This window comes from Balaenoptera ricei, chromosome 2 (genome assembly GCF_028023285.1).
Source record: "Balaenoptera ricei isolate mBalRic1 chromosome 2, mBalRic1.hap2, whole genome shotgun sequence".
NCBI lineage: Eukaryota > Metazoa > Chordata > Mammalia > Artiodactyla > Balaenopteridae > Balaenoptera > Balaenoptera ricei.
In genome coordinates, this window is record NC_082640.1 from 61,829,456 (window position 1) to 61,850,649 (window position 21,194).

General features: G+C 42.7%; 3 protein-coding genes across 3 annotated transcripts in view; all 3 read left to right on the plus strand.

Moving 5' to 3' along the window:
- The window catches only part of PTPN9 (protein tyrosine phosphatase non-receptor type 9), an 80,616-nt gene that overhangs the window by 21,439 nt on the left and 37,983 nt on the right, over positions 1 to 21,194 (plus strand). Inside the window, exons 2-4 of the mRNA XM_059912727.1 lie at positions 13,260 to 13,403; positions 15,714 to 15,803; positions 16,505 to 16,629. Of these exons, the coding sequence (XP_059768710.1) occupies positions 13,260 to 13,403; positions 15,714 to 15,803; positions 16,505 to 16,629 (359 nt within the window). The remainder of the gene's footprint in view (positions 1 to 13,259; positions 13,404 to 15,713; positions 15,804 to 16,504; positions 16,630 to 21,194) is intronic.
- Positions 1,938 to 2,282, plus strand: LOC132360373 (protein preY, mitochondrial-like). Its single transcript, XM_059915435.1, has one exon. The coding sequence runs from the start codon at positions 1,938 to 1,940 to the stop codon at positions 2,280 to 2,282; it is 345 nt and encodes a 114-aa protein (XP_059771418.1).
- On the plus strand, positions 2,379 to 2,594 carry LOC132360374 (phosphatidylinositol N-acetylglucosaminyltransferase subunit Y-like). The gene has a single exon (XM_059915436.1). The coding sequence runs from the start codon at positions 2,379 to 2,381 to the stop codon at positions 2,592 to 2,594; it is 216 nt and encodes a 71-aa protein (XP_059771419.1).

Here is a 21,194-nt window from a genome sequence, read left to right on the forward strand (position 1 = left end):
TGGTCTGGGGCCTTCACACTTGGCTGGTGGAGTGCTGATAAACCCTAGGACTTCACTTCCCCTGGTAGGAAGTTATTAACACTGAGGAGCTTTTCATGTTTAATAGCTCAATTAGCTCCAGCCCTTCAGTATTGCTTGAAGCTTTGGACTCTTATGGGAAGCTTCACTTGGTCAGCCCTATTTTTGGTTTCCTGCTATTCAGTTCCCATTGTGATGTTAATCCTTTAATAGCAGTTAGCTTTCATTCTTTTTGGTTCTTGCACAATGCTTGATGTGTAATAGATGGAAGAGTCTCGAATTTCAGAACCAGTCCCATGTGGTTTCACAGGAGGATGGTGTTAAGCCTTCCTTCATGGTTATCTGGACTCAGCATTCTTTTAAAAATTATTATTTATTCTTTTTTATTTTTGGCTGCATTGGGTTTTCCTTGCTGCGTGCGGGCTATTCTCTGGTTGCGGCCGAGGCAACTCTTCCTTGAGATGCGCGGGCTTCTCGTTGCGACGGCTTCTCTTGTTGTGGAGCACGGGCTCTAGGCCCGCGGGCTTCAGTAGTTGTGGCACGTGGGCTCAGTAGTTGTGGTTCGTAGGCTCTAGAGCACAGGCTCAGTAGTTGTGGCGCATGGGCCCAGTTGTTCCACAGTATGTGGGATCTTCCCGGACTAGGGATTGAACCCGTGTCCCCTGCATTGGCAGGCGGATTCTTAACCACTGCGCCACCAGGGAAGGTCCCTAGTTTGCTCATTTTTAAACAAAATCATAATGGGTATTGAATTTTATTCAGTGCATTTTCAGCATCTGTTGCGAAGGTTATATACGTTTTCTCCTTTAGTATCTGGTAATATAGAAAATTGTGTTGGTAGATGTCCGTAGGTTAAACTGTCTTTTCATTCCTGGGATAAGCCCTCTTTGGTTATGATGTATTTGTCCTCTGTTATACTGCTCTTTCTACAACATCAGAATTACCTGGAGCATGAAGGTTTAATAGAATATGGCATAAAAACCATCTGAGCCTGTAGGTATTTTTTGTATGTCTGTGTGTAGGGGATATTTGACAACTCTTGTTTTTTCATTCACATTTCTTTGATGCTCAGTGGTCACTAGTACTTCTAAAAGTGAATCTTAAAAGTTCCTTGGTTTTTCCTCCTCTGCCCTCTAAATGTTAATGTTCTTTAGAGTTCTATTGTTCATTATTCATTCATACATATTTATTAGATATTATTAGAGATATTTATTTATGCCAGGCACAGTGCTAGGAACTTCCCTCCCTGCTGCTAGATTTTTTCCTTCTGGTCTGGCTTCCCCACTGCTGGCAGAGTCATTTTTAGCTGGGAGAGGAGGACTAAATGTATTTCATACCTTCTCTTAAAAATCTCTGTTCAGGGACTTGCACGGTGGCACAGCGGTTAAGAATCTGCCTGCCAGTGCCGGGGACATGGGTTTGAGCCCTGGTCTGGGAAGATCCCACATGCTGCGGAGCATCTAAGCCCGTGTGCCACAACTACTGAGCCCACGTGCCGCAACTACTGAAGCCTACGCGCCTAGAGCCTGTGCTCCGCAACAAAGGGATACCACCGCAATGAGAAGACCCTGTACCGCAACGAAGAGTAGCCCCTGCTCGTTGCAACTAGAGAAAGCCCATGTGCAGAAACGAAGACCCAACACAGCCAGAAAAAAAAAAATCTCTGTTGAGTCCTTCATGTGTATAGGATCATGGGCCTTTCCTGTGTGGCTCAGCCTCCGTGTCAGCTCATCTCCCGTCATTCTCTGTCATATACACTGGACACACTGGCTACACTGTATCCCCCAGTAAGCCCTGTTCTTTCATGACTCTGCCTTTACACATTTTGTTTTCTCTAACGAGAATTCTTGTCTCTTCCTGGCAAATTTCTATTCATCCTTCAAGGCACTCTTTTAAAAAGATTTGTTGTTGGCCAGAACATGCTGAGCGGAGTGTGCGACCGGCTCGCCTCAGCGCTGTGGGGGACACGTGCACAGCCGTCCGCGGTCGCCCAGAGGTGTCTGCACGTGTTGGTGTTGCGGCCGTCCACAGACAAGAGCGAGAGGACGAGGAAACCTCCCTGCGCCTTCGACCCAGCGCTGCTGGAGTTCCTGGTGTGCCCGCTCTCCAAGAAGCTGCTCAGATACGAAGCATCGACAAATGAATTGATTAACGAAGAGTTAGGAATAGCCTATCCAATTATTGATGGGATTCCTAATATGATACCACAGGCAGCTAGGATGACACATCAAAATAAGAAGCAAGAAGAAATAGAGCAGCATTAGATCATACTTAAAAATAACAACACACACAACTAAATTTTCTAAATACCATCCACCTTTTAAAAAGTCAGAGTGACAGGTAATAAGTGGAGGAAAAGAATGTTTCTCTCTCTTCCTACGTTGATTGTCCTTATTCCATTGGTCTCTTTAGCAGGACTGTTATACTCGTCCTCTGTGGAAGAAAACTTCCCACAGGGCTGCACTAGCACAACCAGCCTGTGCTTTTACAGTCTGCTCTTGCCGATTACCATACCCGTTTCTGTGTTCTTCCACCTTTGGACTTGGATGGGTATTAAACTCTTCAGGCATAATTAATACAACCAGGGCCAAGATGGTATATCCTAATGATATGCTGAGTGTCTGTCTCTGAAAGCTCAAGTACATGGAAATACTGGAAACCCACTTAATTTGCAAGGAAGATGCATTGCCTAGCTTCTGTCAGAGGTTTAGGACTATAGGAGGCTTAAGCTGCAGAGGCTTCTTTATTGTACTTTGGTCTGCCCTTGTTTTTTGAAGGTTCTCATTCATACCTGGGGTATCAGAAGAAACATTTCAACAAAGTGTCTTGTTGGACGTTAATAGCCCCAGCCATCATCTGATGGCTTTATTTCTTATCCCATTCATAATTAAAAGTTACTAATTTGAAATTTTATATGTTTATTTTACATTCAAAGTCTGGTAAAGTCACATGTTAAGGATGACTGAAGTAATTCCAGAGGAGCTCTGTTGGAGTAGTTGTAGAGAAATGCATTTGAACTCATGTGGTATAAAACTGTAATAAAATGGAAATTTCATGTATTTGCCAAAAAAAAAGAAAAGATTTGTTTTTAATTCTCTTAGAGAGTTTGAATCCCGTAGTACTCTGTTCATAGATCTGTCTTAGCGCTTATCAAATTATATGATGCTGATCCATTTATACATGTCTCCATGTTTAAATGACTGTAACCTGCTCAGAATGGGTCTTTATCTCTCTAAATTGTCTCCTCAACAGCTACTGTACTGCTTAGCGTAGAGTAGGCCCTCAGCAAATACTTGTGAATGCTTGACTGACTGCATGAGTGGATGCCTGAAAGAGCTCTGCTGTGCTCTTGCCTTGAAGGGGGTACTACTGCTACTAGTCATGGAAGGTTGCCAGAGAGGAAACAAGTCTCTGAACTAAAACAATGTATACTTGAATAGTCCCTCTTTCTTCTTCCCTTCCCCCAACATGTGTCTGTGTGTGTGTGTGTGTGTGTGTGTGGTGGTTGTGGGGACATAAACTTAGAAAAGTATATATTTATTAGTATTTTTCTGTTGACTTTAACTTTTAAATTATTATTTTTTAAAAAATATATTTATTTATTTTTGGCCACGTTGGGTCTTTGTTGCTGCGCACGGGCTTTCTGTAGTTGCAACGAGCGGGGGCTACTCTTCATTGCAGTGCGTGGGCTTCTCATTGCAGTGGCTTCTCTTGTTGCGGAGCACGAGCTCTAGGCGCGCAGGCTTCAGTAGTTGTGGCTCGTGGGCTCTAGAGCGCAGGCTCAGTAGTTGTGGCGCGTGGGCTTAGTTGCTCTGCGGCATGTGGGATCTTCCCAGACCAGGGCTCGAATCTGTGTCCCCTGCATTGGCAGGCAGATTCTTAACCACTGCGCCACAAGGGAAGTCCACTTTTAAATGATTAAAACATGAAAACAGCTGTAGGATGATGAGATTTTGGTTGACCTTTTCCTTTTTTTTTTTTCTTTTAGCTAATTTTTTTTTAATACAATTTTCAATTTCTTTTTTTTTTTTTTTTAATTTTATTTATTTATTTATTTATTTATGGCTGTGTTGGGTCTTCGTTTCTGTGTGAGGGCTTTCTCCAGTTGTGGCAAGCGGGGGCCACTCTTCATCGCGGTGCGCGGGCCTCTCACTGTCGCAGCCTCTCTTGTTGCAGAGCACAGGCTCCAGACACGCAGGCTCAGTAATTGTGGCTCACGGGCTTAGTTGCTCCGCGGCATGTGGGATCTTCCCAGACCAGGGCTCGAACCCGTGTCCCCTGCATTGGCAGGCAGATTCTCAACCACTGCGCCACCAGGGAAGCCCCCCCCCCTTTTTTTTTTAATTAAACAAACATTTTTAAATATAGTAATAAGTCAGTAAGGGAACTGAACCAGATTCAGGATTGAAATAACGCAGTCTTTTTAAAATATTTATTTGTGTATTTATTTATTTGGCTGCGTCTGGTCTTAGTTGCAGCATGTGGGATCTTCATTGCGGCATGCAGGATTTTTCGTTGTGGCACATGGGCTTCTCTCTAGCTGTGGCGCGTGGGCTCAGTACTTGCAGTGCGTGGGCTTAGTTGCCCCAAGGCTTGTGGGATCTTAGTTCCCCGACCAGGAATCGAATCAACATCCCCTGCATGGGAAGGCGGATTCTTAACCACTGGACCACCAGGGAAGTCCCGAAATAATGCAGTCTTCCATGAAGATATCAAAGCCATATTTTTCACCTCAACCTCCAACATTTCACGTAGGTTAAGGATGTCCCTCAAGCATCTCTAAGCCCTCTGTCCCCCAGCTTCTAACTCATGGTGTTCAGCATGGGGCCCTGTGCAGGACCACCAATGCTTATACACAGTGGACCACCTTAGACTCTCAGGAGGCCTGACCCGGCCTGCAGAGACTGACGGCAGCCCACCCTCAGCCGTTCAGTCGTAGGGGCACCTGCTGGCTGACCTCTTCCTTTTTTTTTTTTGCAGATTTTCTTACATTATTTCATAACATGATAAAATCAGAAGTAAAACCTTTTCCTTCCAAGATGCAGTAAAACCCTATTTAAGAAAGCACTGGGGACTTCCCTGGTGGCGCAGTGGTTAAGAATCCACCTGCCAATGCAGGGGACATGAGTTCGAGCCCTGGTCCGGGAAGATCCCACATGCCGCGGAGCAACTAAGTCCGTGTGCCATGACTACTGAGCCTGTGCTCTAGAGCCTGCAAGCCACAACTACTGAGCCCAAGTGCTGCAACCACTGAAGCCTGTGTGCCTAGAGCCCGTGCTCTGCAACAAGAGAAACCACCGCAGTGAGAAGCCTGTGCACCTCAATGAAGAGTAGCCCCCGCTCGCCGCAACTAGAGGAAGCCCACGTGCAGCAACGAAGACCCAACACGGCCAAAAATAAATAAATAAATTAATTTAAAAAAAAAAAAGCACTGGCTCTTACAAGTAAGGCTTTACATATGTTGGGTTCTATTATAAATGAAACATTAATTCATTTAAACCTCAACGTTCCTATGAGCAGGGTACTCTTATCACTTTTAACAGATAAGGAAACAGCACAGAGCTAGTAAGTTGTAGAGCTGGGATCGAGCAGAGTGGTTACTTCAGCAGTTAGAAGTGCTGAATTTAATATTGCTCCACCTCTAGCTTCATTTAAAGTTTGGGTGCCCAAACAGCACCCAGTGATTTGAATTAGTAGCAGAGTTACTAAGGTTTAAGGGTGGCAGTCTTGGGGGAGAATACTTCGCTAGGGACTCAGTACTTCAAAACTGATTTGTCAAATTTACTCCCAAACCTTCCCCTCCCCTTTTTTCTGACTACAAAAGTAACGCATGTTTATTGTAAGGAAAAACTGGGGAAATACAGGAGAACACCAAGATTTCAGAGTGTCCATCTTAACACTTAGTGGTGGTAATAACTACTGCAAACATTTTCATACTTTTATATATTCAGACTTTAAGAAATGAAAATGAGGGCTTCCCTGGCGGCGCAGTGGTTGGGAATCTGCCTGCCAATGCAGGGACCACGGGTTCGAGCCCTGGTCTGGGAAGATCCCACATGCCGCGGAGCAACTGGGCCCGTGAGCCACAACTACTGAGCCTGCGCATCTGGAGCCTGTGCTCCGCAACAAGAGAGGCCGCGATAGTGAGAGGCCCACGCACCGCGATGAAGAGTGGCCCCTGCTTGCCGCAACTAGAGAAAGCCCTCGCACAGAAACGAAGACCCAACACAGCCAAAAATAAAATAAATAAATAAATTAATTAATTAAAAAAAAAAAAAGAAATGAAAATGAGATTCTGTTGTTACCTATTTGTTAATGATCTGTGTTAATGTGTTAATGTTTAATGAGCATTTTTCCATCTTAATGTTACATTCTGTGTACTACCATTGTTTCACCAATTTATATTTTGAGGTATTTGTACTGTTTTGTTATTGTTAATTATCCTTATTGATGAAAATGTTCACAGATCCAGGTTTTTTTTCTGGGAGTGAAATTGCGGGGTCAAAGAATATGCTGTTTTTTATAGTCTTTTAGTGATTGCTTGAGTGTCTTTGCTGAACCCTCACCAACACTAGGTAGTAGCATTGAGCGGGGTGGGTGGGGATGAAAAACTTTGGCTGGTTTTGGTTACATTTCCATGATTACTAATGAGGTTGAATATTTTCTGTAACTTTATTGGCCAGTTGAGTTTCTTTGAAGAATTGCTTATCCATCCTTTACTTGTTATTAATTATTCATTCAAGTATTTCTACATTTTTGCTGAGTGCCAAGCACTGTTGTAAACCTCAGATATAAGGCAATAAAAAAATAATAAAAGAAAAAAAAAAGAAAGCAAGCACTGGCTCTTTTATTTTATTTATTTATTTTAAAAGCTTTATTTATTATTTATCTTAGGCTACGTCAGGTCTTAGTTGTGGCACGCGGGATCTTCTATGAGGCACCCGCATGCCTTTTTTCGTTGCGGTGCTTCGGCTCTTTGTTGTGGTGCGTAGGCTTCTCTCTAGTTGTGGCCTGTGGGTTTTCTTTTCTCTAGTTGTGGCACGCGAGCCAGTAGTTTGCAGCACGTGGGCTCTAGTTGAGGCGCGCAAGCTCAGTAGTTGTGGTATGTGGGCTTTAGTTGTCCCCCTGGTGTGTGGGATCTTAGTTCCCTAACCAGGGATCGAACCCATGTCCCCTGCATTGGAAGGCGGATTCTTTACCACTGGACCACCAGGAAAGTCCCAGCACTGGCTCTTTTTAAAATTAATTAATTAATTTAAAAAATTTATTTATTTATTTATTTATTTATTTTTGGCTGTGTTGGGTCTTCATTGCTGTGTGCCGGCTCTCTCTAGTTGTGGGGAGTGGGGGCTACTCTTCATTGCGGTGCGTGGGCTTCTCATTGCGGTGGCTTCTCTTGTTGCGGAGCATAGACTCTAGGCACACAGGCTTCAGTGGTTGCAGCACTTGGGCTCAGTAGTTGTGGCTCACGGGCTCTAGAGCGCAGGCTCAGTAGTCGTGGCACATGGGCTTAGTTGCTCCGAGGCATGTGGGATCTTCCCAGACCAGGGCTTGAACCCCTGTCCCCTGCATTGGCAGGTGGATTCTTAACCACTGTGCCTCCAGGGAAGCCCAGCTCTGGCTCTTTTAAAATCACATTTTAAGAAAAGGCAAAATTTTCCTGATAAAATGAAATTATTTGAGATTAACCAGTAAATATTAATTCAAAGAGACTAGTTTTATTTCTATGTTTGGCACAATAACAGAGGGCCAAAGGAAAAGGTGTAGTTTTTTTTTTTAATTAATTAATTAATTTTTGGGCTGCATTGGGTCTTCATTGCTGTGTGAAGGCTTTCTCTAGTTGTGGAGAGCGGGGGCTACTCTTCGTTGCGGTGCGTGGGCTTCTCATTTCTCATTGCGGTGGCTTCTCTTGTTGCAGAGCATGGGCTCTAGGCACGCGGGCTTCAGTAGTTGCGGCACACGGGCTCAGTAGTTGTGGCTCGCGGGCTCTCTAGCGCAGGCTCAGTAGTTGTGGCGCACGGGCTTAGTTGCTCCGCGGCATGTGAGATTCTCCCGGACCAGGGATCGAACCTGTGTCCCCTGCATTGGCAGGCGGATTCTTAACCACTGCAGCCACCAGGGAAGTCCCAAGAGCGTAGTTTTTAGGTTGAAAATTCAGCAAACTTCACCTCGCTGCATTATAGCAAGCTAGTGTATTTTAGCTCAGATTCTGTTTCCTGGCAGATTGATGTGGACTAAAGGGATTACTAGACATACCAAGAAAATTCACAATGAAGGCAAGGTGGGAAAACAGGCATAAGAGGAACTTAATTTACTTATGCATCTGTCACTGAAATTAATGGGGAAATGGCATATTTGCTGAAATACGGAGGTAACCTCACATTTGGTAAAAGGCAGACACTGAGTCTTATACTGAATCACTTTCCTTATTTAGGTATTCAGTGCAGGGTGACTGATTGCATTTTTTGCATGGTGTTTGTCCTGCACAAAATTGTTCTTGCATTATGATGAGAAATACTCTCAAGTCAGTTTGATGCTGTTAAAAAGGATTAGTGCTCAGGATGGCAGTGTTAATCTCCAGAGCTGTCAGTGTAGGGACAAAAGCATTTAGAGATGGGAGCAGGGGTATAAATACTTCTGGACCTGGCTTTTCCTATGTTGCCACAGAGCCCTGAATGAGGATAAGTTGCTCCTTTAAAGACTTTTGTATTACAGTTGAACGCATATTGGAGGTTTCTAATTTAAATTTATGCTTTTGGATAAAATGGATTAGAGAGATTGAATTGCTACAGGCTAAAGAGAAACAACAAAGGTCACTTGATTTTGAGGAACTCTCTGTTGAAAGAAGTTTTAGTGTGGAATGACTGGAGTTAAGAAAAAAAGAGAATGGGCTTCCTTGGTGGCGCAGTGGTTAAGAATCCACCTGCCAATGCAGGGGACATGGGTTCGAGCCCTGGCCCAGGAAGATCCCACATGCTGTGGAGCAACGAAGCCTGTGCGCCACAACTACTGAGCCTGCGCTCTAGAGCCCGCGAGCCACAACTACTGAAGCCCGTGCGCCTAGAGCCCGTGCTCTGCAACAAGAGAAGCCACTGCAATGAGAAGCCCGCGCACCTCAACAAAGAGTAGCCCCCGTGCGCCGCAGCTAGAGAAAGCCTGCGAACAGCAACAAAGACCCAACACAACCAAAAATAAATAAATAAAATAAATTTAAAAAAAAAAGAAGAAAGGATGAACATCCATTCAGAGACTGCCTACCAAGTGCCAGGTAGTGTGGTGAATGCTTCCTATCTGTTGTCTTGTTCAAGCCTTATCTTTTCATGAAGAAACAGAGGCTCAGAGAGGTTAAGTGACTTGCCCAGATCATACAAGAGTGAGTGAGAGGATGGGTTCTTTCTGACTCCGAAACCCACTAGACTACTAGACTTGTTTCTTGGTGGTTAGATGGCTGACATTCCAGGACTTTATTTCAAGAGTAGGTTTCACTCTTTCCCACATTGTCTTGGAATACAGGATTTTAGGTACTTACTGTGGAACCAAGGGTGCCAGCCCATTCTTCTGGAACTTTTGGGTTGCTAGCCCCTTGCCTAGAGCTCATCTGAAAATTATAGCTGCTCTTGGGAGCTTAATATAACATGAAGACTATATTGTTGGTTTTATTCTCTTCTATACCATATAACAGCACCAGTAGATAGTGTCCAGGGTGTAATCAATTAACTGACAGATTTCTCAGCCATTTTATAGTGGTTCTCTGGTTTCGTAGTCAAGAAACTTGTTTTTATCAATTTAAACATGATTGTGGGAGAAGTATGTAATTACAGTAAGCTTTGACTATGCTGTAACAAATCTTACCCATACCTAACAAGCTGGTTGAGGAGGGTTGTAAGTGATAATGTTGGTTTTTCTCTACATCAGTTCAGACCTTTTCCCAAAGGAAGACCAAAGCTGTTTGTACTGTGACCACTCCTTTGCTGCCAGGTGTGAACAACTTGTGATTACTCATAAGCTTAGATAGCTTCAAATCATTCACCTTGATCTGAAGTATTTTGTAAGCTGTGACTTAACCTTTTGGCCCATTCTTTCTTTCACCAGGAAATACACTGAATATTAATTTCAGGAATTTCAGTGATCCCTTCTGAAGAGTGTATCGCTCATTAAAATATCTGGGGCTTGTTTTTCTGGTAACAAACAGAACCACAAATTGGTCTGTACTTCGTGGCTGTGCCAAACCCTTGTGTAGACGGAGGGAGGGACCTGATGAACTGTTTAGAGAGGGGCTGTGGAAGATGAGACCATCTTTCTAGCTTGTCTAAGAGGTTCATCTCTTTGACCAGAGGAATGGGCATGCAGGAGAGAGAGAATGAGGCTGAACATAGCAGGCAGTGTATGAGTGTATTTGTATCTGTAAATATCACATCACTGTTTATAGTACACTGGACTCTCTTCATGCAAGGCCTAGTCCTGCCAAATCTGGAGGAATTGTTCCCATGCTTAAAGCCAAGAACAACATCCTGACCAGCGGGGGACAGAGGTCAGCTCAAGGCAGCAGCTCTTGGGAGCTATAGGACATTAAGAACCTTGAAGGAACTGAGTTTAATAAGAAGGAAGCCAATATGTACCTGGAAGGAAGTGTGTGAAACCTGTGTGTCTCTTATTGGGGTGTGGCTTATTTATGAGCAATGAAAAATCATCTTAATAGTTGGATTTCATATCACCTCCTGGTCATTTAACTATATTTCCCCCTCCCACCTGCATATTGTTTTGTCTATTGATTGTTTTTATTAGAAAAAGGGGAAAAAGATATTCTGTTATTCTGGTGTTTTATTCTACAGGCAGCTTCAGAGATGCCCAGGAGAGAGCTGGCTTGAGAAGATGATATGTTAATTAAACAAATAGCCTTTACAAAATCTCCTGGGACCTTCCGGACTTGCCGCAGTTTTGTTTCTGGGATCTTTCTGTGCCGGCTTCTTTTCCCTTCCGTCTTTCCTCATTCTGATGCTGGCCACTCACCCCACAGAGGCAACTCCAACTGTTTTCTGGTGGAGCATTCTAAGTTTGTCCTGTTGTCTTCTCTGGGACTCATTTCTCTGGTCTGACTTTAACTGGTTCTGGGCCAAAGTGATCGTCTGAAAGCTTTTCTTCATAGCCTTTATTTCTTGGCTCTCTTTATGCACTTTGCCTGATTAGTTTTGCTGGTTCTCTCCTTTTCCAGTTGATGTGAGGTATATTGCCTCAGTTGGAGGGTTCTAAAAGCTCAGGTGCAGCCCCAGGCCTCTTAGATTTTACCCTGGTTTGTAAAGTGCCTTTATCCTTTCCTAGAAATTGGGGGAATGAACCAGGTGCCCTGTTATGAGGTATTGCTGACTCTCCTGGGACTCTAGTTTGTTAGTTATTTAAACACATATGTAGCAATTTGGATTGTATTTGCAAGGTAGGACTTGTTGCCAAGACTCTGAAGTAGGTCATTCCTGTTACCCTTTCTCCCCTGTTTTTTTTTTTTTTTTTTGGCCACACCATGTGGCACGTGGAACTTCCCTGACCAGGGATCAAACCCATGCCCCCTGCAGTGGAAACGTGGAGTCTTAACCAGTGGACCACCAGGGAAGTCCTCTCCCCTGTTTTTGAATTGAAAACTTAGAGACCGGGACTTCCCTGGTGGTTCAGTGGGTAAGACTCCCCGCTCCCAATGCGGGGGGCCTGGGTTCAAGCCCTGGTTGGGGAACTAGATCCCGCATGCATGCCGCAACTAAGAGTTCGCATGCCACAACTAAGAGTTCGCATGCTGCAACTAAGAAGCCCGCATGCCACAACTAAAAGAAGATCCCACATACCGCAACAAAAGAAGATCCCACGTACTGCAACTAAGACCCGGCGCAGCCAAAATAAATAAATAAACAAATATTTTTTAAAAGTAAAGAAAAAGTAGAGACCACGGTCACATAGTAGGTTGGTCTTACACGTCTTGAAACAAACCTCATTTTTGTATTCCTTGTATGTAGCACAGATATTAACAAATAGTTAAATACACAATAGTTTTTTGGTTTTTCTTTTAATATTTATTTATTTATTTATTTTGGCTGCGCTGGATCTTCATTGCATCAGGCAGGATCTTCATTGCGGCATTGGGAACGCAGAGTCTTACTGACTGGACCACCAGGGAAGTCCCCACAATAGTTTAATAAATACATCTTAATACATCTTGGTTGGTTGATCAATTAAATTTCAGAATTCTCATCAAGTTGATCACATTTTGGACCAATATGTGAGAAACGTTTCTGATCGGAAAGGAACAAATAGCCATGCAGAAAACGTTTAACAATTTAGAAAATGCATGCAAAAAAATCCTGATGTAAATCCTATTCTAAAATGAAGAAACAGAAGGGTGGTTTGGCTAGAGCGGAGACTGGTTAAAATGTAAGGAGAAATAGGGTGAGAGAGGATAAAAGAGCATGGATTAATCGAGAGATAGGAATAATTATGGAAATAGGCATCTTGTCAGCTTGGGATTAAACAGTGAAAATGAAAATTCCCACTCCTCCCCCAATAGTAGGTTCTCTACCCCCACACCCCTCTCCCAAACCACTATCCAGAGACGCTGTTAATGACCCTCTGGGCACTAGTGTCCAGTTTTGGGGGCTGCCACATGAAGCACAAAGAGGTCCTGTGGGGTCAGTCAGTGCAAAGAGCAGTTGGCCTTTACATTTGTTAAATTCTTCTAATCATTTTGCTGCTCTCAACAGTATTGCTAATTCCAAAACTAAAACCATTTTCTGATTGTTTTACTTTGTGTGACTGGCTTAGGGGACCAAAACAGCAGCTGAGACTGCTATACTACACTGTGCGTTATGCAATAACCCTTCAGAGGGCCCATCCACTTTTTTTTTTTAGCCTTAAAAAAAACAACAACAAAAAACAAACTCTGCTGGGTTTTTTTTTTTTGCTTTGGGGCCAGTAATTTGCATCATATTTGGGAGCCTTGATCTTCCCCTCATTATTTCTTCATACATCCCTGTGCTAAGCCCTGCTCTCTGGACCTGCCTCTGGCTTCTGGCCTCATTGAGTTGTATGAATTTTAACAATTTCTGGTTTCAGATCTGTTTCCAACTTTTGTTTTCCCTGCTCCCTCTAGTAAACTTTGGGTTCAAACTTGCTTGGGGAAAGTATATTTTTTGTCTTGCTTATTTTTTTGTTTCTGTAAATATATTCTCTAATAACTATCCTTTACTTTCTTTGTCAAACAGGCCACCAAGCAGTTTCTTGAAGAGATTAACAAGTGGACAGTTCAGTACAACGTTTCCCCCCTCTCTTGGAATGTGGCCGTCAAGTTCCTCATGGCCCGGAAGTTTGATGTGCTCCGTGCCATAGAGTTGTTTCACTCCTACAGAGTATGTACCTCAGGGATGGACCTGCCATGTGGCACCTGGACTCTCTATGTTGCTGTTGTTTCTGCCACAGTCTACACAAACAGTGGTTCTCCCCACTCCCATTAAAAAAAAGTGGATCGGCATCTAAGAGCCCTACCTTGGAGTGAGAAAATCCTTCTGAAGATATTCAGAAGCTCCCTAAATAAATTAAAAAAAAAAAAAAAAGAGTGAGATAAGAGGCAGTAGGATTAGTTTAAGAGTTTAAAGCTCACTTACACCCATTTTGTGGGTCATCTTGTTCAATATTCTTTCATTTATTCAACAGATATTTATTGTATATCTACTGTGTTCCCGGTGCAGAGGTGACTATTTAGAAAGAGAGTAAATAAACAATTATAGAAATGTTATGATAGGACAGTACTGGGTTCTGTGGAAAGCACATTTAATTAAGAGGGTCAAGGAAGCTTTCCTGAAGGAAATGACTTCTAAATTAAGAGTAGAAGAATGAGTAGGAATCAGACAGTAGGGGAGTATGGCAGAGAGAACAGCAAGTTCAGATGCCTAGTGGCAAGAGAGAAATTGAGCTGAGCAGAAATGCTGAGTGCAAGTGGGGGGCATGGCAGGAGATAGAGCAGCAGGTAAACAAGGCCCGATCAGAGAGTATCTGCTTTTTCTTAAGGGCAGAGAAATTCATTGAAGGTATAAACAACAGAATGCCTTGATCAGATTTGCTTTCTGAAAGATTTTTTCACTGTGTTTTAGAGGATGGACCAGAAGGGCTATATTGGAGACAGACCAATTAGAAGGCTGTTGTACTTACTAGGAGAGAGATGATTGTGGTGTCATTAAACATAGTGTCAGGAGAGATAGAGAAAAAGTGGGCAGATTCTAGAAGTAAAATTGATAGGACAGAGTTGCTTATTAAACTGGCGTGAGGAAAGGGAAGTGGAGAATTCCAGGTCTCTGACTTAGGTGGCAGGGTGATAAATGGTGGTGGCATTCACTAATTAAGAGACACTGAATGGATACAGGTACGTGGAGAGAGTAGGTCATGAGTTCAGTTTGGCCACGTTAAGGTTGAAGTGCCAATGGGATATCCAAATAGACATGTCTTCTAAGCAGTTGGGATGTGACTCTAGGGTCTGGAAAAGAAGGCTGGACTGGAAGTAGTGATTTCAGAGTGACCAAAGTAGAATATTGGAGGTGAATATTGGAGCCATGATAATGGGTGAGGTCATCCTGGGAGAGTGTGAGGAATAGGGAGATGTGTAGGGCAGAACCTCATTTCAGACTTTTTGCTTTCTTTGGTCCAGTGTTGTTTTTTAAAGTTAAGTTTGAATGCTTTATGTAAGGCATGCACTCTCCTGTGATTCCAGCACTCATACTGTCTTCACTTGCTGCCTTGCCTCTGAAGGCATTTGAATTTGATTTTAGGGATGAATTGGGGAAGAATATAAACAAAGACCTAGTTTGTTTTATTCACCAGAGTGTTCTTAGCACTTAGCTGAGTGCCTGGCACATAATAGTTGCTCGACAAATACTGTCAGAATGAATGAATGAGTCAGTGAGTGAAATGAGTGAACAAATGAATGAAAAAAAGCCCACAAGAGACTTAGAAGGAGTAGCTGAAGAAATAGAAAAGCCAAGAGAGTATTTTTTTTTTTTTAATCAAAAATAGAGAATGTCTCAGGAAAAAGAGAATGTGAGTGGTCAACCTTGTCATGTAAAAGGAGGACTGAAAATGCCCATTGGCAGTGACTGGAAGGTCCTGGTCATTGGAGCAGGAGCTCTGGGTGATATAGTTAGATTGGGAGGAAACGAGAGTGCAGTGGAATGAGTGTGAGGGAACTGAGGATGAGTTTAAAGAATCTGGCTGTGAAGATGAATTAAAATGAGGTCATGGTAGCTGTTGTTGGAGAGTATATTGAGGGGAGGGATGGCTCCTATTTAAGACAGGAGAGGCCTAAGCCTGGAGGATGGGTTAGGATATCTGTTTCCAGACAGTTTTGGGTGCATATTTTAATATCAGTGCTGCTGCATGTTTAAGAACTTTGACCTTGCACTGTAATGATTGATATATAGTGGTTGGTCTTCAGGGTTAGGATTCTCACTGATTCAAAGAAAAAATCCTAAGCCCAAAGGGGCTGATAAGCTGGCATTGGACAAGAATTCTGACAACACTCAGTTGGCCTAGAGGGGGGTTACAAAGGAATTCATGATTCAGTAAGCTGATTTCTAAAATCCCTTATCTCTGAGATTTGGTGGTTACATAAAGCTGTCATGGGTGTACAGTATTTTTATATTAATTCATCTTGCTTTTTTTATTTTCAGGAAACACGAAGGAAGGAGGGCATTGTGAAGCTGAAACCTCATGAGGAACCTCTCCGTTCTGAGATCCTTAGTGGAAAATTCACCATCTTAGTGAGTATTAATGAACCCCTCTTGTAGTATCTTGTTATTTCCTTCTGTAGCTGTTCTCTTTGGACTTTGTTCCTAGATATCTTATCCTGAATCAGAGAGTCTCAACAGTGGAGAGCAGATGTGAAGTTTGGCATAAAATTATTCTAGTAATAATTGAAATAATTGAAAATCAATTGTACAGTACATTTAGAAAAGCTTCTTCACTGGTCCATTAAGGTTAGTCAAGGCCTTTGGGATGGGTATACAATGTGTCAGAGGCCCATCCTTCCTTATTTAATGCAAGCTCTCTCCACTTAGAGACCACCAACTTTCCAGTAAGTATCCAGCAGTACTTTTAAGGCAGAGCATAGAAACCATGGTTGTATTCTATGGATTTCTCCTGTTGCTTATTTCTTTGCTATCCTGCCTGGGAAAATTAGCTAGGCAGCCAGTGTAGACCATTGTTTAATTTCTCTGTAATTGAAGAGTTGAGAGAATGTGGTTTTTTCCTACCACAGGAATATGATCCAGGGGGTGCTGAGAATCAGACATGGGATGATAAAAAGCTTTCTTCCTTTTCTGGAGCAATTGATGCAAGTCAGAGAAGTATTATCAGCATCTATTCTCTTCATAACAAACCTTTGTGCAGGATATAAGAGGACTTCGTGATTTCTGTGATTTTCCATTTGATTTCTAAATATTTCTTGTTTTGTTTGCTCTAGAATGTTCGGGACCCAACAGGAGCCTCCATTGCCCTCTTCACTGCCAGATTACATCATCCCCACAAGTCAGTCCAACATGTGGTACTTCAGGCTCTGTTTTACTTGCTAGACAGAGCTGTGGATAGGTGAGCATGGAACTTATCTTTTGGGTGTTCTACATCCAGATGGGAAAGTGACACTGTTTGATTTGATTAAACTCAGCAGTGCATTCACTATGCTCCTAGGATGTGCCCTGGGCAGTGCTATGAATGGAAAACATTCCATGTCTTTAGGGCTTGGCATGTTTCCAGGTACTATGCAGATGATGGGTATTCTGCATCTTTACCTGCTTGGCTGTATTTCAGGGTAACAGAAGCTGAGAAAGCTAGTTAACTAGCAATTCTTAGTGTATTGAGAATGACATCTTGAAAGGGAGTGAAGGTGAAATGACCTGTGCTGGTTCTTTCTGATCATTCTCCCCTGATGTTGAAGACCCTGTGGGGCCTCAGTTTCTTTGTCTGTAAAATAGGAATAATGCAGAGGATTTTGAGACTCAACATTCAGGAGAGAGGAGTCCAAGAGTATAAGTTAAGCAAAATCATTTTTATAAATAGGTGCATAAGCCAAAAGAACCAGCTCAGGTTGTGTCTCCCTCCCTGCTCTTATGTAAATAGTATTATCACTGTTCTATAGACAAAGAAACTGAAGCCCCAAGAAGTTTTGTGGCTCTTTTACAGTCATCACATATTGATCCAGCTAGGTCTAAGGTCCTGGTTTCTTCACTCTTGGTCAGAGCTATTTGCACCCTACTATGTTGTCTTTCTCTTTTACTTTCTTTTTTTCCTGGTGCTTGCCATTTACAGTTTGTTATTGCTCTCAATGTCATTGGCTGGTCCTCTGGGTTAGATGTGATATATCGAGGGCTGAGACCAGAGATAGTGAGAGACAACTGTGCACTTCAGTCATACTTCTGGACTTAGAGGATGGGAATAGCCAAAGGATTGTCTGAAGCGGGGCTCTCTGGCTAGTTCACTTGTTGCTGCCTTGTTAATGTTAATACTTTCATATACTTAGCTTCTGCTGGTGGTGTTCAGTGGGAGATACATCCAAACTACACACACAGCATTATTCTGAAAAAGAGAAGTTACTAAGGAGAGAGGACCCGCGGTCAGCAGCCAGTCAGAAATGTGGAATTTCTCAGTTCTTCTTTCTTATGCTTGGTCTTCAGGCATAATTTCTAGAGTATAGTTCCCTTTGAAATGTTTCTTTAGCTCAGGGGAATGAATGGAAGGCTCTTTTACCAGAACATTTAGCATTGGCTTCCTCTTTGAGCAGCTTAGAGAGTTGGAGCTCTCGTGTAGGCATGACAGTGGCCAAAGCTTGCTTTTTCCAGTGTGAGTATTGAATCCCATAGGAATACCACACAGGTAAATGTAATTAAAACTTTGTTCTCATGATGTCCATCCCTTTCTTAAAAACCCTCAGTGACTCCTCATTATTCAGAGGGTGCATGTAAGGTAAGTAAATGTGAACCCTTTTTTTTCCGAATGAAATATTCTCACTAGTGAGTAGAAATTCTTGTTTTCCTTTGTTACCGTGAACCAGAATGGAAGAGGAGGAAACCCTTCCTCTTCACTAAATCGTCCCCTTTCTTTAAGGCCCAACTTCTGTGACTGGTTCCCTCACCACTCCAACTTGTCATAAAATTCTTTTTACTCTGACTTTAATCGCAGTTATTACTAACACCAATCATTTCGTATCTAATTATACATGGCCTTACGAGGTCATTTATCTTATACTGATGTTTTTTTCATCTACCGCTAGATGGTAAGCTCCAGGAGGGCAGGGAACCTTCTTTTCAACATTATATAATGGGAAATTCCCAAATCTCCATGGTGGAGAGGAAGTGGTGTCATCAATTTTCACATGCCTTTCATTCATCTTCTTCAAAGTGATCTGTAACCAATCTTGTTTCATTGATAGCCCCTCACCCATCCCTTTACCCTAGATTATTTTGAAACAAATGTCAGGGACTGTGGTAATCTTCTTGGTGTTCCCAGTAACATCCTAGCTCAGGAATCAAACTCAATAGGGTAGGGAAGCAATTATTCTTGGTAGGGAACTAGCGCTATTATTGTATACCTCATCTTCTGTACCCAGAAAAGTGAAAATGCTATTGCATTTGTATTTATTTCATGTGCCTTCAAAGGATGAGCAATTTCAGGTCTAGGAATATAGAACCTGCATCATTATGCACCATAGCTTCTTTTTATTAAATTCTATTTCCCCTGGCACTGACTTCTCTTTGTTTTAGTATCCTGCCACAGGCTGGAGCTGTGAGGGGAAAACCTGTAATTCTTTGAGTTTGGCCCCTGTTGAGCTTGTGGAGAAAAGGGAAGTCTCTAGATCTGGATAGTCTACTCAATGTGCCACTCATTGAACAGAATCTTTGATCTTGGTGAATCAGTCTCTCTGGGGTCATGAAAAAAGGAGACAAGATTTAGCACTCACTTTATCATGTTAAGGGCCATTTGAAATTAAGTCTGCTGGAGAAACTTGGGTCTACTTCAGAGATTTTTTTTAAAAATTAATTAATTTATTTAATTTACTTTTGGCTGCGTTGGGTCTTCCTTGCTGCGTGCGTGCTTTCTCTAGTTGCGGAGAGCGGTGGCTACTCTTCGTTGTGGTGCGTGGGCTTCTCATTTCGTTGGCTTCTCTTGTTGCGGAGCACGTACTCTAGGCACGCGGGCGTCTGTAGTTGTGGCTCGCGGGCTCTAGAGCGCAGGCTCAGTAGTTGTGGCGCACGGGCTTCGTTGCTCTGCGGCATGTGGGAACTTCCTGGATCAGGGCTTGAACCCTTGTCCTCTGCATTGGCAGGCGGATTTTTAACCACTGCGCCACCAGGGAAGCCCTACTTCAGAGGTTTTTGAAATGCTGCTTCATGGATAGGTGCTTCTGCCTTGTATTCTGTTGAAAGGATGAAGATACGGAGGCTTCCAGGAGGTGATGCAAAAAAAAATAAGGATACAAAATAACATTGAGACTTCTGATTTCAAGAATGTGTTTTGTGTCAAAAAGTTTTCTCAATTGTAAATAAATGTGGAAACTGTTGCTATCATCAGTGAGTAGTCCAATCAAATAATTTATTCTGAACAACCATTTAGGTGTGCAGATCAGAAGCAGGTAAGGATCAGGCTTCGTGGAAGAGTGCAGCTTTGAGAAATCTTTAGGAATTAAGGAGATGGGACTGAGTAATACTTTTTGTATCTTCACATGTTCCTAACCTCAATCTGGTAATAGGCTCACTACCTCTTAATCTACTTTTTAACATACCTTCCAAAGACCATTTGTGGGTTTATTCTCTTCCTCCATTAAAGTCATAAGAGACAAATACACCATCATTGAGCTTAGAATTTTGCTTTACAGTTTTCTATGGGCCTAAAGTATTTTTTTAGTGATGGGCTTCTAGCCCACTGAATTACAAATCTGTGACCATTTATTATGTATCTGTTTGCAAGGACTGTGCTGGGGACTGTTGAGGGTTATGAGGTAAACTTTTGTTTTGGCCCTCTAGAAGAGACTCAGATGGCTACACAAAGTGGGAGTACATTAAGAGCCACAAGAAAAATCCACAGAAAGATTTATGGGGCTTCAAGGGGGTGAAAGATGGTAGTACATTTGGTGACAATTATCAGGGACACCTTCACGGAAGAGGAAACTTTTGAGTTGAACATAGAATGGTATAGAATTTAGATAGGCAGATTCAGAGATATAGGAGGAAACAGTTCAAATTTTGATAACCTAGATGCTCTGGAACATTCTCAGCCTGTGAGTCTGGTACTTGATGAATCTGGATAAATATGCATCAATAAGTATAATTCCAATTCCAACATGTGGGGTATTCCCTCCATACCACCAAGCAATTCTCCCCCATGAACTGGGTGTTCTGCATTTCATTTCAACTCTGACACTATGTACCTGGAGATAGCCTCAGATCACACAGGTTAAAGGTTTAGTCCTAAAAGACTGTCCCCTGCCTCCTTCAGATGCCAGTGGCAAGTCCAGGTTGTCACCTCTGCTTCTGACCATAGATCAGAGGTTCCAACGCCCCCTCCTTGGGTTCTATTAATTTGTTAGAACGGTTCACAGACTCAAATGTTGTACGTAATAGATAACCAATTTATTATAAGAGGGTATAACTCACGAACAGCCAGATGGAAGAGATGCATAGAGGGCAAGGTATGGGGAAAGGGGCATGGAGCTTCCATTCCCTCTTGGAGAGAGCTACACTCCCTGCACCTGCATGTGTTCATCAACTTGGAAATTCTCCAAATCTCATCCTTTTGGCATTTTGTGGAGGCTTCATTCATTACAAGGCATGATTGATTAAATCATTGGCAGTTGGTGACTGAGCTCAATCTCCAGCCCCACTGCCCTTCCTGAGTGTGTGTGGGGGATGAGACTGGAAGTCCCAACCCTTTCTAGTCACGTGGTTGGTTCCTCTGGCAATCAGCCCCATCCTTAGATGATCTAAGGGCATTCTAAAAGTCACCTCATTAATATAGCAATGGATGCCTTCCTCGCTCTCCTGGAAATTCTAAGTTTTAGGAAGTTTGCCAGGAAACAGGGTCAAAGACCAAATATATACTTCTTATTATAAATTCTTTTTGTAAGGCCAGTTACAAAAGTTCAGGCCAGTTCAGGAAGGCAA

Coding starts and splice junctions, on each gene's coding strand:
- LOC132360374 (XM_059915436.1), top strand. CDS start 2,379: ATGTTTCTCTCTCTTCCTACGTTGATTGTCCTTATTCCATTGGTCTCT.
- LOC132360373 (XM_059915435.1), top strand. CDS start 1,938: ATGCTGAGCGGAGTGTGCGACCGGCTCGCCTCAGCGCTGTGGGGGACA.